Below are 15,666 nucleotides of genomic sequence, written 5' to 3'. Positions count from 1 at the left end.
CGGTTTCACAACGAGCGTGGGTAATGATTTAATATCTTCGGCGAAAGCCAGGAGGAGTGCAGAATGGGTGGGAGGGCAAAGGCAGAGAGAGGGTTTATGGGAGAGCCTGGGCTCATGCTCCTCGTGGCACGTGGATGGATCAGCCTCACACAAAACAGAGCAGCCGGCCGTGTCCTGTAGCCATGGCAACATACGGCACTATGGCGTCACAAATATTCACGGCTCGTGAAACCGGTCAATGTTGGAGGGACTCGCACACGAGAAGTGGTGCATTGGAAACAACATGTGGTTTTGAAGACCATTACCTTCGGGCGCACCACGGGAGATAGATGAAGACGACGAGGGGTTTCTTTGATATTTCTGAGGTCATGAAACTAACTGCTTTATTATACAGATTCCAAATTCCAAAACAAGACACTCGTGCTGGCCTTTCCCTTGGTGCCTCTTATGAAGGATGGTGTTCCACACACCGAAAATCACATCACCAATAAACCTGTTCTGAACGTCGTCGGCTGCGACCGAGAGGGTATTGATGTGTTTATGAGAAATGAGATGCAAGGAAAAGCCATGGTGAGAATGAAAGGTGTAGTAAGTGGCAAGACCATGATATTCTTGGAATATCAAGACTAAAATATCACTGTTGAGCAAAACATGAGGCAAAGTTTGCAAATTTAAGCAAAACATGAAATAAAGCAGAAAAATATAGATATATATAAAATAATTTTAAAAAATAATAAAAATTATAGAAAAAAATAAGCTGGCGGTAAAAAAAAGAGTGAATTTTTCAAGCTGCACCATCAGTACCAACTACCAAAGATTTACTGGAAATGTAGAAAAAAAAATTCTACAACAAAATTATACAAAATAAATAGGCTGGCGGTACAAAAAGAGTGAATTTTTCAAGCTGCACCGTCAGTACTGACCAAAAGGGATATTGGAAATGCAGGAAAAAACAAAATAATAAAAAGTAATTAAAAAATATAATTATACAAAATAAAAATTGGCTGGCGGTAAAAAAAAGTGAATTTTTCAAGCTGCACCATCAGTACCAACCAAAAAGAATATTGCGAAAGCAGGAAAATAATAATAATTTAATAATAAAAGAATATTTAAAAAATATAATTACCGGTATACCAAAAAAATGGCTGATGGGGGAAAAAGAGTGAATTTTTAAAGCTGCACTGTCCGTACCAACCAAAAAGGGATATTGGAAATGCAGGAAAAATAATAATAAAAAATTAAAACATATAATTATAAATAATAAAAATTGGCTGGCGGTACAAAAAGAGTGATTTTTTCAAGCTGCACCATCAGTACCAACCAAAAGGGATATTGGAAATGCAGAAAAAATAATAATAATAAAAAGTATTTAAAAAATATAATTATACAAAATGAAAATTGGCTGGTGGTAAAAAAAAGTGAATTTTTCAAGCTGCACCATCAGTACCAACTACCAAAGTTTACTGGAAATGTAGAAAAAAAAATTCTACAACAAAATTATATAAAATAAATAGGCTGGCGGTACAAAAAGAGTGAATTTTTCAAGCTGCAGCGTCAGTACTGACCAAAAGGGATATTGGAAATGCAGGGAAAAAAATAATAATAAAAAGTAATTAAAAAATATAATTATACAAAATAAAAATTGGCTGGCGGTAAAAAAAGGTGAATTTTTCAAGCTGCACCATCAGTACCAACCAAAAAGAATATTGCGAAAGCAGGAAAATAATAATAATTTAATAATAAAAGAATATTTAAAAAATATAATTACCGGTATACCAAAAAAATGGCTGATGGGGGGAAAAGAGTGAATTTTTAAAGCTGCACTGTCCGTACCAACCAAAAAGGGATATTGGAAATGCAGGAAAAATAATAATAAAAAATTAAAACATATAATTATAAATAATAAAAATTGGCTGGCGGTACAAAAAGAGTGACTTTTTCAAGCTGCACCATCAGTACCAACCAAAAGGGATATTGGAAATGCAGGAAAAATAATAATAAAAAAAGTAATTAAAAAATATAATAATACAAAAATAAAATTGGCTGGTGGTAAAAAAAAGTGAATTTTTCAAGCTGCACCATCAGTACCAACCGAAAAATAATATTGGAAATGCAGGAAAAATAATAATAATTAAATAATAAATAAAAAATAAAAATATAAAATTACTGGTATACAAAAAAAATGGCTGGTGGGAAAAAAGAGTGAATTTTTCAAGCTGCACCGTCGGTACCAACCACCAAAGGATACTGGTACAGCGATGCTAAGAGCGCGTAGAGATCAGATCCACTCGGTCCTGCTTGAAAATGTCAGGTGGTTGCAATGTGAAGCAATCAAATTAATCACAAGAACAAATGATCTCTTGATAAGGCCTGTCGGTGGTTTTCAAGAAGCCTGTGTTTTCAGGTAATTAAACTCAACTGGTGACCGGGATTTCAGGTGTGATTAATAAGGATGCACGGTAATAAGGTACGTGTAATGATGCTGACCTTGCTGGAAATTACCAAGCTGCTTATAAAGAAGTGTATTTACTGCCAGAATAGCAATGAGTTATCATCTGCCTTCTTATAAAGAGCAAGTGGATGCTCAAAACCAAATCAACGAAGCAATGAGGAAAAAAGGGGGAAACGTGAGGCACAAAACCACATGTAGCAGCGATCAGCACATGTGACAAACCAAACTACTCTTCATATAGTACCAAATACAATTCTGAGCCAATCATAAAGATATGTTGTCACAGCAAAGGGCAAATGCACAAATAATTCAAGTGGCATAACCCAACCAGAGCCATAGAATACCAGAGTTCGGAAAACTCGGTTTCAGCGAAAACGATCGTGATTGGAGGATACGTGATCACATGACCGCAAGGCGCCATCTTGTTACCCATCTTCCCCGAGCGAAATGATAAACTGTGCGCATCTGTGTGGACTGTTATATTTACATCTCGTCATCATAACTTTTCATTCTAAAGTCAGTTTGGAGTGTAAAATATGTCGTGCTGTTCAACATGGGGCAGTTCCAAATCGATCGGACAGAGGACGGAAGATGCATCTTTATCCTCATGATCCGGAAAGGAGGAAAATAGGGTAAGGAAAAGTTCACGTCGCGGAATGGAGAGCCAAAAACAACTCGTTTCTGTGTGTGGTGATGAGAAAAATTATTTTTCCTGTTAAAACAGCAAAATATAGAATCAGAGGAAATAAGAAACAAATAACTTAAATGGTCATTGGTCCGCCATTAGAGAAAGGGATTCCGGTTTACAGATTCCGTTTCTCTCATGGCAGATCAATTATCATTTAAAGTATTTACTTATTTGTTTTAACTGTTCCTTCCGTCCACACAGTTCACCAATTGTGTGCTGAAATGATCGATGACACGCCAACTAGAATCAAGAGTTGCACCACGTGACATCCTATGTCATTAATAAATATGATCTCACAATGGACAATCTCTTCTGTTATGAATGCAATCAGGTTTTGGTCCAAATAATAAAATAATCTGTATGTGTCGACATCCATATGTCATGTAATATTACATGTTATTACATATTTAGGACCATACAGAATCATGAGTGGATCATACATTACATGTATGAAAGCAATATTGCTACTGTAGAAAACCATGAAACGTCACGTAATGTCACATGCTATGGGGATGTTTTGTCTCAGTAAAAGCAAGCTGAGATACAAGAAACTTTGTGACTTGGCATACCTGGTGCATTCAAAAAGTTCATCTTTAGTTATTAAAAAGCTTGAGTCATAGCAAAGAGTCTTGAGGGTCTAATGGTGTATTGAGGGTCTTAATGTGGTCTTGAAGGTATAATGGGGTCTTGAGGGAGGGTCGAAAGTGTCTTGAGGGTCTAATAGCGTCTTAAGGGTATTGAGGCTCCTAAAGTGTCTTAAGGGTCTTTAAGCATTAAAGGGTCAAAGTATTGAAAGGGTCTTCACAATATAATTGTGTCTTGGAGGTCTAATTGGGTCTTGAGTGTCTAATTGCGTCTTTCCAGTCTTAAGTTAAAGCTATATGGATCTTAAGGAGTCTAAAATGTCTCGGGTCTGAGGGTCTGAAGTCAAAAGTCTGTAAGGGTCCAAAGGGTCTGAATATTTAAAGGGTCAGATGTCAAATTATGGTTTGTAAAGGTCCAAAGGGCTTGATGGTTTTAAACGTCGAAAGTAAAAGGTCTGTGAAGGACTAAGTGAATTAAAGTCCTCAAGGTCTCAAAGTAATGTTCCAATAGTAGTCAGGTTCACTATGTTAACAAATATAATTTCGTTCAAAATGTTGGTAGATTAGCAAAACTATACATTTTTGGAATATTCAGAGCATGAGGAACCCAAAAATTAATGTTTACATTTGCATAGACACCTTTGCGAAAATGACACTCAGGACAGTGATGAAGATAGTCAGGTTCACGATGTTAACAAATATAATTTCTTTCAAAATTTTGGGATTAGCAAACCTGTACATTTTTGGAATCTTCAGAGCATGGAGAATCTGAAAATCAATGTTGGCATTTGCACAGACACCTGCATGGCCGCCATTTTGCTTTTTGAAAATGGCCGCCATAAAATACATATTTTGCGCGATCTCGGCTTCTAGTCAACCTAGAAACTTAATTAAATATGCTAATCCTATGTTTTCTGGGTCAAGGAATCCAATAAAGGCCTCAAAATAGTGCTCAGGGTTATAGAAAAGCAACAAACAAAGGTAATTGAAAACCATTGTCTTTATATTTGTGATATAACTGTATTACATAATATATGATATTGCAAGTCCTTTGACGTTATAGGTTGTTATAGGAAGTTATAGGTAGTATCAGATTGAACTATAAGTCCTATACACAGGATCTACGAGGTCTACACCGTTCAGGAATATGCTTTTACAGATCTTCATCACTGTCCGAGTGTCATTTTCGCAAAGGTGTCTACGCAAATGTAAACATTAATTTTTGGATTCCTCATGCTCTGAATATTCCAAAAATGTATAGTTTTGCTAATCTACCAAAATTTTGAACGAAAAAACATAGTGAACCTGACTATAGTGCGTAATCAACGCTACACCACACGTGAGCAAATGGGTAACAATGTGGCGCCTTTTGTTAAGTTCCCCGAACTCTGGTATTCTATGACTCTGAACCCCACCTCCCCCCAACCCCACACCTGTATTTCCGTACTTCATCTCTTCCATAACTTGTCACACTTTTTATGAGGTCCCTACCCAGAAGGAAATATAGGTTTGCTCTCCGTTTATCCATCCGTCCAAGGATATCCCACCTGTGGTTTCTGCACTTTTTGCCCATACTATAACATATTCAACTGAAACATGGTACATGGATTTATAATGATAAGTTACAGAACAAGTTCGAGTTTCAGGGCGTTTTGTCAATTTTTCACAGAGTTTCGCCCTTTTTGGAGTAAGAAAATATGATATTATACATTGTCCAGTTTTCCAGACTTTGCCCCCTTATCCTTTAACATATTCAACTGAAACTTGGTAGGGGACCTGTATTGCAAAGCAGTTCTCCCTCTTGTTTCTTCTTTCCCTTGCCCATTCCCTTTTGCCTCCAACACCTGTAACCAAAGCCCCTTTCATGTTAATACAGCTGTGATTTAATCTGGGCTTTTAAGAGCCTGTCTCTTCGCCCTAGCTGTGATGTATGTGTTCAAGGTTTGGAAACAGAACCCAGTTTGCTGTGAATGCAAGCACCCAGCTGTTCACCCATAAATGCTCACTTTGCTGCCTCTTTCCGCCCCTTGCCCATGTTCTCCAGGCATTCTTCGACACTCTCCCAAACCTCCTCTGCACTTTGCATATCCTTGCTCATGTTACCCCAAATCCTGATCCCGCAGTTCCCACTCTACCCTCTTCCTTTGCACTATAGATTTCCAACTTCAGAGGACTTTGTTCTAACATCACATCTCTCCCAATAGTTTCCGACTGCAGCTCCAGGTATTGCGTGTTTTACATAGATATTCCTTTCATAGGATGTTCACAACTTCTACACCCCTCTCCCTAACTAGTCTCTCCTCCACTTTTATTGGCCTGACCCACAATCAAGACAATAAAGTCTTTCCTCATCTAAAATAATGTGATATCGCATTCGGATTTTGGATTCTTACCCAGAATGTCAACTTTGAGTTTGCTGCTGCTCCTTTCTCATCAATAATGGATGGAGGCCCTGGATTTTAAACTAAATTTCATTGTGTGAGATTTTGATACAGTCTGGCACCACACGAGGCTCACCAAGCTTTCGACATTTGACATACGAGACCACATTCATTCCTGGCTTCCCAACCTCCGCTATGTAAGCAATCAGCAAGGAGCTCTTGACAGCACCCTTCATCTCATCTCATCTCCTACGAGGAGGCTGGAATGCCCCATTGCAGTGTGTTGGGCCCAGTTTTGTTCCTTTTTCTACTGTCCTAGGGAACCCTCTATTCACCTTTCCAAATTATTTCACATTATGCCACATAATAACACATTCCACTGACAGACCAGAGACAGTTGCATCCTCTCAGGAGATCTGGAAATGCTCAATGTTGCTCTGACACATGGAACATGTCATCAATCCAGGTAAGCTTCACATCCTCACCTTGTCTTTATGAAAGGATCATCTGGTGAACCCACCTATCTACTTCATTGAACAACTGGCAGATTTTCAGTCCCTTGAACTTCTGCATCTTACCATCAGTCATGCCCACTCCTGGGCATACCATATCTAAAACCTGGTCTCAAAGGCCAGCCACAGACTGGGTACTCCATTACACCGAGTAATTCCTTGTTACATATGAACTTCTCATGGCCTACAAGATCGTGGCACATCAGTACTGCTCTCTGTTACGGACAGGTGATACCACACCACTCCTCTCACAGCCGGATGCTGTGGGTCTTAGTGTCATTGGCCATCACCAACAAAGAAGCGGAGCCTGTCTCTCCACCTGCGGCCAGGCCTTGTTCTTCCAGTAATCTTTGCATTGTGAGTGCTCACCTTTACTCCTTGTCTCCAGATTGTGGAATCACCACCTCCATGATTCAACACAATATCACTCTTCCCACAGATCTTCAAGCGGACCGTACACCACTATTTCATGTCATCGTCCATAAATACAAACAGGATTTCGACCACAGTTACCACTCTCCCCCACTCGACAAACTCGCCTTCCTGCAGGTTATCACCTCTACCACCGAAGGTAAATGGAGGTTATGTTTTCACCCCTGTCAATTTGTCTGTCTGTCTATTTGTAAACAGTATATCTCACAAAGTTGTGGATGGATTCGGACGAGAATTGGTGGAGAGGTTTGGTATGAGACAAGGAAGAAATGATTCGATTTTTGTGATGATCCGAATGCAGATACGGAATTTTTAATTTTTAAGTGATTCTTCACTACTGAGTGATGGCACCAAAAACGATATATATCCTGATATTTAAAAAAGTTATGGACGACATATGACAAAACTAAGTGGATGAGTTGGTTAGGCTTCAAGAACAAGCCGATTTGATTTTGGTTCAGGTGCAGATCCATGATTTTCTGGTCTACTCTGGGATACAAAACTTAAACTGTTCAGCCTGGCCGAGGTACAGTCATGTGAAAAAGTAAGTACACCCCAGGTAAAGTTTTGACTTTTTCAACATATTTCAACATACAGCTATTTGATCTTCATTTCAACAATACTGATAGATAAAGGTGATATAATATAACAAATATCATGAAACATTTACATTTTGTAGTCCATTGTATAATTTAAATAAACATGAATGCAAATTTCGCATGTAGAAAAAGTAAGTACACCCTTGGCTCTAATAGGTGGTATTGCCCCCTTTGGCAGAAACAACCTCAAGTAGGCGTTTCTTTTAACTCTCTACCAGTCTCTGACATCGACTGGGAGAAATTTTTCCCCACTCCTCCGTGCAGAATTATTTCAGCTGTGCGATGTTTGAGGGGTTTCTTGCATGCACAGCTCGTTTCAAATCCCCCCACAACATCTCGATGGGATTTAGATCCGGGCTTTGACTTGGCCATGCCAGAACCCTCCATTTCTTTCTTTTCAGCCATTCCTTGGTAGATTTACTAGTATGTTTAGGGTCATTGTCATGTTGCAAGGTCCACCTTCGGTTGAGCTTCAACTTTCCGACAGATGGCCTCACATTATCCTGAAGAATTCATAGTGGATTCTATGATGGTGAGCTGCCCAGGCCCTGATGCAGCAAAGCTGCCCCAAACCATAATATTTCCACCACCATGCTTTACAGTTGGTATCAGGTTCTTGTGGTCAAATGCTTTCTTTGGTTTTCGCCAAACATGTCTTCTGGTACTGTGGCCAAATAGCTCTACCTTTGACTCATCTGTCCAGAGCACATTGTTCCAAAAGTGCTGGTCTTTGCCTAGGTGTTCATTGGCAAACTTTAGTCTTGCCCTGATGTTCTTTCTGGACAGCAAAGGTTTCCTCCTGGCACACCTCCCATGTAGATCAAATTTGTGCAGCCTCATTCTAATGGTAGACTCGTGCACTTTGATATCAACAGTGGCAAGAGCTACCTGTAGGTCACGTGATGACATTCTGGGGTTCTTAGAGACTTCTTTCAGCATCTTGCGGTCTGCTCTCGGGCTGAACTTACTGGGGCGGCCTGGCCTGAACAAGTTGGCAGTTGTTTGGAATCTTCTCCACTTGTAGATGACCTTCCGGACAGTCGAATGATTGATTTCAAATTGTTTGGAGATCTTTTTAAATTCCTTCCCAGACTCGGAGGCATCTATAACCTTCTTTCTGAAGGCCTCGGAGAGCTCTTTTGATCTAGGCATGGTGACGCCGCACACTTCCAACAACAAAGCGCAAACCAAACCAAATGTCTGAGGTTTAAATAAGACAGATTCCTCCAAGATCCTCTCTAACGATGTTCTAATCATTTGCACCTGAGCTGGTGCACCTGATTCTAATTTTAGGTATTTGAAATAGTGATAAATGTAGGGGTGTACTTACTTTTTCCAGATGCAAAATTTGCATTTATGTTTGTTTAAATTATACAATGGACTACAAAATGTAAATGTTTCATGATATTTGTTATATTATATCACCTTTGTCTATCAATATTGTTGAAATGAAGATCAAATAGCTGTATGTTGAAATATGTTGAAACATGGGGTGTACTTACTTTTTCACGTGACTGTATGTGCTCTCCCGTGTGCTGTTCTAGTTATCTTTGTTTTTTACTTTTTTCGTGTTTGTTTGTCCAACTGCATGTTCATTCTCCTGCTATTTCCTCACGACTCCACTATCAGTAAGTGACCCTTCTATGCTTTGTCATGTTGCTTTTCAATGAACCTATTTTTTAATACAAAAAAAACATTCACGCTAAGCAGAAGGTTCTTATGTTGAGGTGCATCAGGGTACCAGGTACCGCAAAAAACGGCTGAACCGATCGCAACGAAATTTTCGGTGGGTAATCCTGGGACCCCCTGGAGTAAAATAGGCTATATTGTTTTTCCAATTTTTTCCCCAATTTTCCAATTTTTCCAATTTCCAATTTTCCAGTTTTTCTAAACATGATGGAATAATATTTGCCGATATGAACAGTGATGTGGCTTTTATTGAAATTCTACAAATACTGTTTAGATTTTGATGATTTGCATGTGATATGATTTAACGGATGTTTATAAAAATCGTTTAAACTTAAAAAAGCCTTCAATTTCTGATATTTTGCCTTTTCATTTGGGCCTCCCAATTGAAGCCCCGCCCATAGGGCGGGTACCGTTGCTAGTATGAATAATCGGAATGTTTGTGTGTTTGACTGCAGATATAACCAAGTGTGAGGACACCTTGCGATCCGTGCCGTCCAGCCTCACGCTCTCAATCCGGTCAAAGAAGGCATCGCACCAGTACATCCGGGCATTTTCTGTATCCAGTGACAGGCTGTTGGGCCAAAGCATCGTTTTGGAGGAGACAAATATATTCCGATTGCTACCATCCATCCACGCTCGCTCAATCTTCCCCGTTTTGCTATCCTTGTGGTTTTCTTCCCAGTCAGTCCAGTACATCAGCCTGGGGTGGAGTAATGAAAGAAAAATCAGTATATCATACCAACTAATACACATGTACATGTGATGAGGCCATTAAGCATTGCACATACCAACAGGTTAAAACTAGATGTCAAATGATTAGTACACATCCCATTGGCCCTTTTACAATGCAAGAATTCTTTGCAATATCATCAGTTTTTAAACTAAAACTCGAACAAACATGCAGCCTGAATGTCAGTCGCATACCACTTACACCTATACCCACGCAAACTACAAATCCAGAACACTTGACTCTAAGTCGTAGCAAATGCAAATGCCATGGCTAAATCGCTGTGAGGAAAAGCATTCATAACTGAAATGCTTCTATACTCCCAGCAATACTGGATGGCTCACTAATTTAAGTATTGCCCAAATCGAATGCAGACCGGAGCTGTCTTTAGTCTATAGCGCAGGAGTCAGGACAAACGAAATCATTCGAATAACAAGCTTTCCTCAAGCTGACAAGGCCAACGGTAAGCCCCAACAAGAAAGGAATAGTGCCTGGTCACTTATATAAGAGTGTTTATTAATTTATATTTCTTGAAATCGACTATGTAAGAGAGATGTCTGTCTGTGTGTATGTCTGTCTGTCTGTGTCGCCATTTTTCTCAGAGATGGCTGAACGGATCTTCTTCAAACTTATCAGAGGTTCATCGGTGTGTGCCTGGGAATGTCTTAGGCAAAAAATAATAATAATAATGAATTTTTTTTATTTAAATTTTTATCGCTCGATTGTGCCTAAGCCGTTTAAAATTAATGACAGTTATATACAAGTTCACATTCGCATAAATAAATACAAAACAATCACCAGACATTTGAATACAAATAAATCAAACAATTCCAGAAGTATACGAAGTTGGTAGCTCGGCTTCTTCTTCCTCCTGATCACCATCACACTTAACTCACAAACGTGATGAATGCCACATTCACCCACCAGCATATAAATGAACCCCTTTCCTCTCCTGCCTCCCCCCTTCCCTTTCCCCTCACTCACCCCCCCCCCCCCCCCCTTTCCCCGTTTTCGCCCCTCTCCTCTCTCCCCCTCCCTCCCCTTCCCCCCTTTCCCACCCCTCTCCCCTCCCTTGCCCTCCTCCCCCCTCCCCCACCAGGCAACGCCAGGTACTTCTGCTAGTGCTTGATAAAAATCCTTTTGGCAATACAAAAGAACAATTCCACATGGTGCTGCTGCTAGGCCATTTTGCACATCGTTGTACCTCGCAGACAAAAACGAAATGACGGAAACGATAAGGTGACGAGTATCGAGTCGGTTAAAATACGGCAATTAAATAAATTGCAAGCTCTGAACGTTAACTTTTTGGACAAGAGAGTCTTTTGCTCAGACGAATTTCTGCTGCTCCACACGTCGGCTTTACCTTGCTACCCAGAGTGATCAGCATACCCATATCAACTTTCAGTTGATGAAAACTTACCGTTCAAATTGTCTGCCGATACAGACCAACATTGTCTTTGACAGAATCGAACATTGCTCTGATCCAATTAACGGCTTCATTGAACTCCAGTGTAAATTTCACAATAATTACATTTTTTGTTGTTGTTGTTGTTTTTTGTATACAAGATCGAGGCTCGTGTACGAGCTAACATCAATCACAAAAAAACAAACGGACACACAAAACATACAATAACGGGTCACAAATACTAGGGATAATTACAAATTCCATTCTTATCTCCCAGCTAACTGTAAACATCAATTCAAGTTGCCCAATCATATTTTCATAACCGATCACAAGTGAGGAAATAAAATACCTCACAGTATAAGCAGGCCATAGGGGAATGGTACTCACCCATTAGGGGGATCGACCACTATTGCTCGTGGGTGGGTCATACCACCCTCGATCAGAGTCTTGTAGGCCTGTGATGCCTTCTCCAAACGCGCAACGCTCACCGACTTCAGCCCATCATCCGTCCAGTAGAGGTTGTTTCCCAACCAATCGACCGCGATGCCCTCGACTTGGTTGATATCTAGGAGAAGCGAAAGGGGCAGGGGTTGAAGGCAGTGCCAGCATTATCAATAGAGATTCCACAATGGAACATGATTCTGACATAAATAATTTCAGGAAAAACTCGAACGCCACTCGGTAGAGCGCATACTCCCGCCGTGGGTTTAGTTGGAATAATACGTTTTGTTTAACGTCCCCTCTCCCCAAAACAATAAATGAAAAAGAAAGTAAGCCCGAACTGTCAGAGAATTAATTTTGATATATCTCGGAATTAGAGGAGAAAAACATCATTTAAGAATAAGAATAAAAGCTTTAATGCAGTAAAACAGAAAAAATCTTTCCCAAAAAAATTTCCAAAAAAAATTCCTGGATCCGGAATAATATCCTGAGCTTCACCAAAAACTAATCAATTCTTCCTTATCCCAAGGGCAATCATCCCACCAACTTTCATCCAAATCCGTTCAGAACTTTTCCAGATATCTTGTTCACAAACACACGAACATACGAACATACACACACACGGACGGACACGATCGGATGCGTTACCCCCTGGCGGGAGTAATAAACCTGAAGATCGCAGAGCCTGAACCAGAATTATTTATTTGGTCTGGCAAGCCCATGCGAGGTTTCTTCTTCTTCAGCCTCTCACAACCCTGGGTGAATATGCGATCTTAAATAAAAAAGTTGGGATTTTGCCAAATCTGTTTTATTCGTTTGTTAATATACCTCAGCCATTGACAAATCTGGAACTAAGTCTTTATAAGTTCATCAAATACTGACACCGCGAATGACATTCGCTGAGCTAAATGTTGATATCTCTTCTGAGGTAAAAAAAAAAAAAAAAACAGTTTTAAAGCATTATACGTATCAAACGATACATTTTATGAAACGGGGAAACCTAATACACACTTTGGTGGTTTTAAAATGACAGAATATGTCTTTATTAGAAAGAAAAAAAAGAACCTTGAAGATGACGCTGCTAAAAAAAATACACCGCTCTAACGCATAACCACGAGTTTAAACGAGTTTACAACAAATATGAAAACTATTTTCATATCACAATGTTAAATATAGAATATATAGAAGATAATGTTAAAAAAAAATGAGCCCTATCTTGCAATGGTAAAAAAATCCTTAATAAAATTCCTGGATCGGGAATAATATCCTGAGCTTCACCAAAAACTAATCAATTCTTCCTTATCCCAAGGGCAATCATCCCACCAACTTTCATCCAAATCCGTTCGGAACTTTTCCAGATATCTTGTTCACAAACACACGAACACACACACACACGGACACACACGGACACGAGTGAATGCATTACTCCCTGGCGGGAGTAAAAATACAAACAGGAAGAAGCCACTTGTAAGATTGTGTCCATGTCATATGCACATCTAATTGCCTGAATAAACATGTACTTCTCATTGAGTGCAAAATGTAAAATGAGCTGCTCAAATACATTGCCACATCACTGCCAACAAAGACATCCAGAACACCACCAAGTTTTGTGTTCCGGTCAAAACAGCAGCTTGATGTTGGTGTTCCACGAAGGTGCCATAGTAAAAACATAATTGACATCATGGACGTTGTGAGGAAAGCATGAAGGATTTTGGGGGATTCCACACTGTTGGAGGCAGACAGTCCCAAGATAATTACCATATCACCATGAGATAGTGAATAAAACGCTCTCTCGTTGAGGACTTTTAGGAAGGTGGTAATCTTGAGGAAGTTCAGTCATTCAAACTCCTGAGTCTCCTATCATTTATGATCTTTCTTGGGCAAACCCCATTTGAAAGTTTTGTCTCCAAAGACAGCCACTGACTGGGCATCCTCCATTGTAAAAAGTCCGTCTTTGGCACACCCAAACTCCTATCCACCTACAAGGCCTTCACCCACAGCTTGACGGAGTATTGCTCTCCCCTCTGGGCTGGATCCCCTGCCTCGCATCTTCTTCAGCTTGATGTCATGCAAACCAAGGCCGACAGGATTATTGAAATCTCCCACGATGAAGCTCAGTCTACTGGTCTATCACCTCCCTATCGCAGAGAGTTTGGTAGTCTCTCTGGTTTCTTCATCTTGAACCCTCTGCTTTTTCTGTGCTTTGTCCCCCCTGGGTTTCTGCAGGGCTCACACAGTCCACCATCAGCCCCCTCTGGTGAAATCACTTAAATCCAGGATCAGTGTTCACCTCCACGCATTTGTTCCTCTTTTTTCTCGCTTATGAAACCATCTTCCACATCCTCATCAATGTCATTCTTTCCTCCAGATGTTCAAGACAACTGTTCGCCACCATCTCAAATTGTCACGAATCCAAAACCATTATCTTTTCTACCCTCGTTTACCCCCACCCTGCCCCAATCCATACTCCTTCCAACTTTCCAGTTTTCTATCCTGAGAGTTTCCTTCTGTATCCATCTTGTCCACCCCGTGTATCCTCTCCTGCACGCCCACTCCCCTCTTATATGCATGGTTTGTCTGCCTCCCCCTGCCTTGGCCTTCAACTCTGTTGATGGTGTTTCCCCCTCTCTCTACTGTACGTGTCCTTTTACATCCTGATCCGTTCATTGTACCAATGTGCTCTTCCTTGAGCCTCGACTATATACACAAAAAAAAATTAAAATATCTGCCTACCCCTTTTGGGCTTTGCAAATATATTACATGAAGCTAGTCCACACTTTGTAATTGACTCATAGTTGCCCTTAGTGCAACTTGGGAGGAGCTAAATGATATTATACCCCATAAATACCCCAAAATGAAAATACCCCAAAATACCTCCAAAATACCCCAAAATGAAACCAAAATAAAAATAAAATGAAAAATAATTCCCCAAAAAATAAAAATAATGAAAAGAATGAATAATAATAATAATAAAAATCATAATTAAAAATAATAATAATTAATAATAATTAAAAATAATAATTAATTATTATTAAATAATTAATAATTAATAATTACTAATTATAATAATAATAAATAATAATAATAGAGAATAAAAATAATAATGAAAATAAATAATGAATCATGAAATAATGAAAATAAATAAAAATAGTGAAAAATGAAATGAAAAATACCCCCAAAATACCCCAAAATGAAATTATACCCCAAAAGTATACTTAAATTCTTTCTTATAAGTGCAGGCTAGATAAATTATAATTATTAAAAAGTAGTGCAGCTCCACAGACATTTTAAATCATTTTTAAGTATGCTTACCCAATTATGAATGAAAGAATGAATGCATGATCGTTTTGAGGCCATTTTTCCCCGCTAAAGCGGGGATTAGCCTTGTGGGCCCCATGACCTCATGGTTCCCTGTTTGAGGCAATGTTTTTATGGCCGGATGCCCTTCCTGACGCCAACCCTTAGTCACCTCTTACGATGAGCAGGGATACGGTGTACCTGTTCTAAACCGGGGTACACACCCAGATCATTCATCCCAGCAAGCTGGTACTCAATTTGCCGACCTTGGAAGGATGACAGGCTGAGTCAACCCCCCTGGCGTTAATTCAGCGATCGACCGGGATTCGAACCCAGGATCCTAGGATCCCAAGCCAGCACCCTAACCGCTAAGCCAACACCAGGCTTACCCAATTATGCAATAACGATATCACTCTGCTCCCTCTCCAGCAACTAAGATGAAACTTGTACAAATATTCC

General features: G+C 39.7%; 1 protein-coding gene across 6 annotated transcripts in view; it reads right to left on the bottom strand.

The window, feature by feature from the left end:
- LRP1 (LDL receptor related protein 1) overlaps positions 1–15,666 on the bottom strand; it is a 524,929-nt gene that overhangs the window by 253,083 nt on the left and 256,180 nt on the right. For all 6 annotated transcript variants that reach the window (XM_078780908.1, XM_078780909.1, XM_078780910.1 and 3 more), the window contains exons 12-13: positions 11,857–12,034; positions 9,815–10,037 (exon numbers count right to left, since the gene is read on the bottom strand). In XM_078780908.1, the coding sequence (XP_078637034.1) occupies positions 9,815–10,037; positions 11,857–12,034 (401 nt within the window). The remainder of the gene's footprint in view (positions 1–9,814; positions 10,038–11,856; positions 12,035–15,666) is intronic.

Source organism: Myxine glutinosa, chromosome 6 (assembly GCF_964187855.1).
Source record: "Myxine glutinosa chromosome 6, kmMyxGlut1.1, whole genome shotgun sequence".
Classification (NCBI taxonomy): Eukaryota; Metazoa; Chordata; class Myxini; order Myxiniformes; family Myxinidae; genus Myxine; species Myxine glutinosa.
Note: the sequence above shows the minus strand (reverse complement) of the source record. Positions and strands in the feature narration are given on the sequence as shown.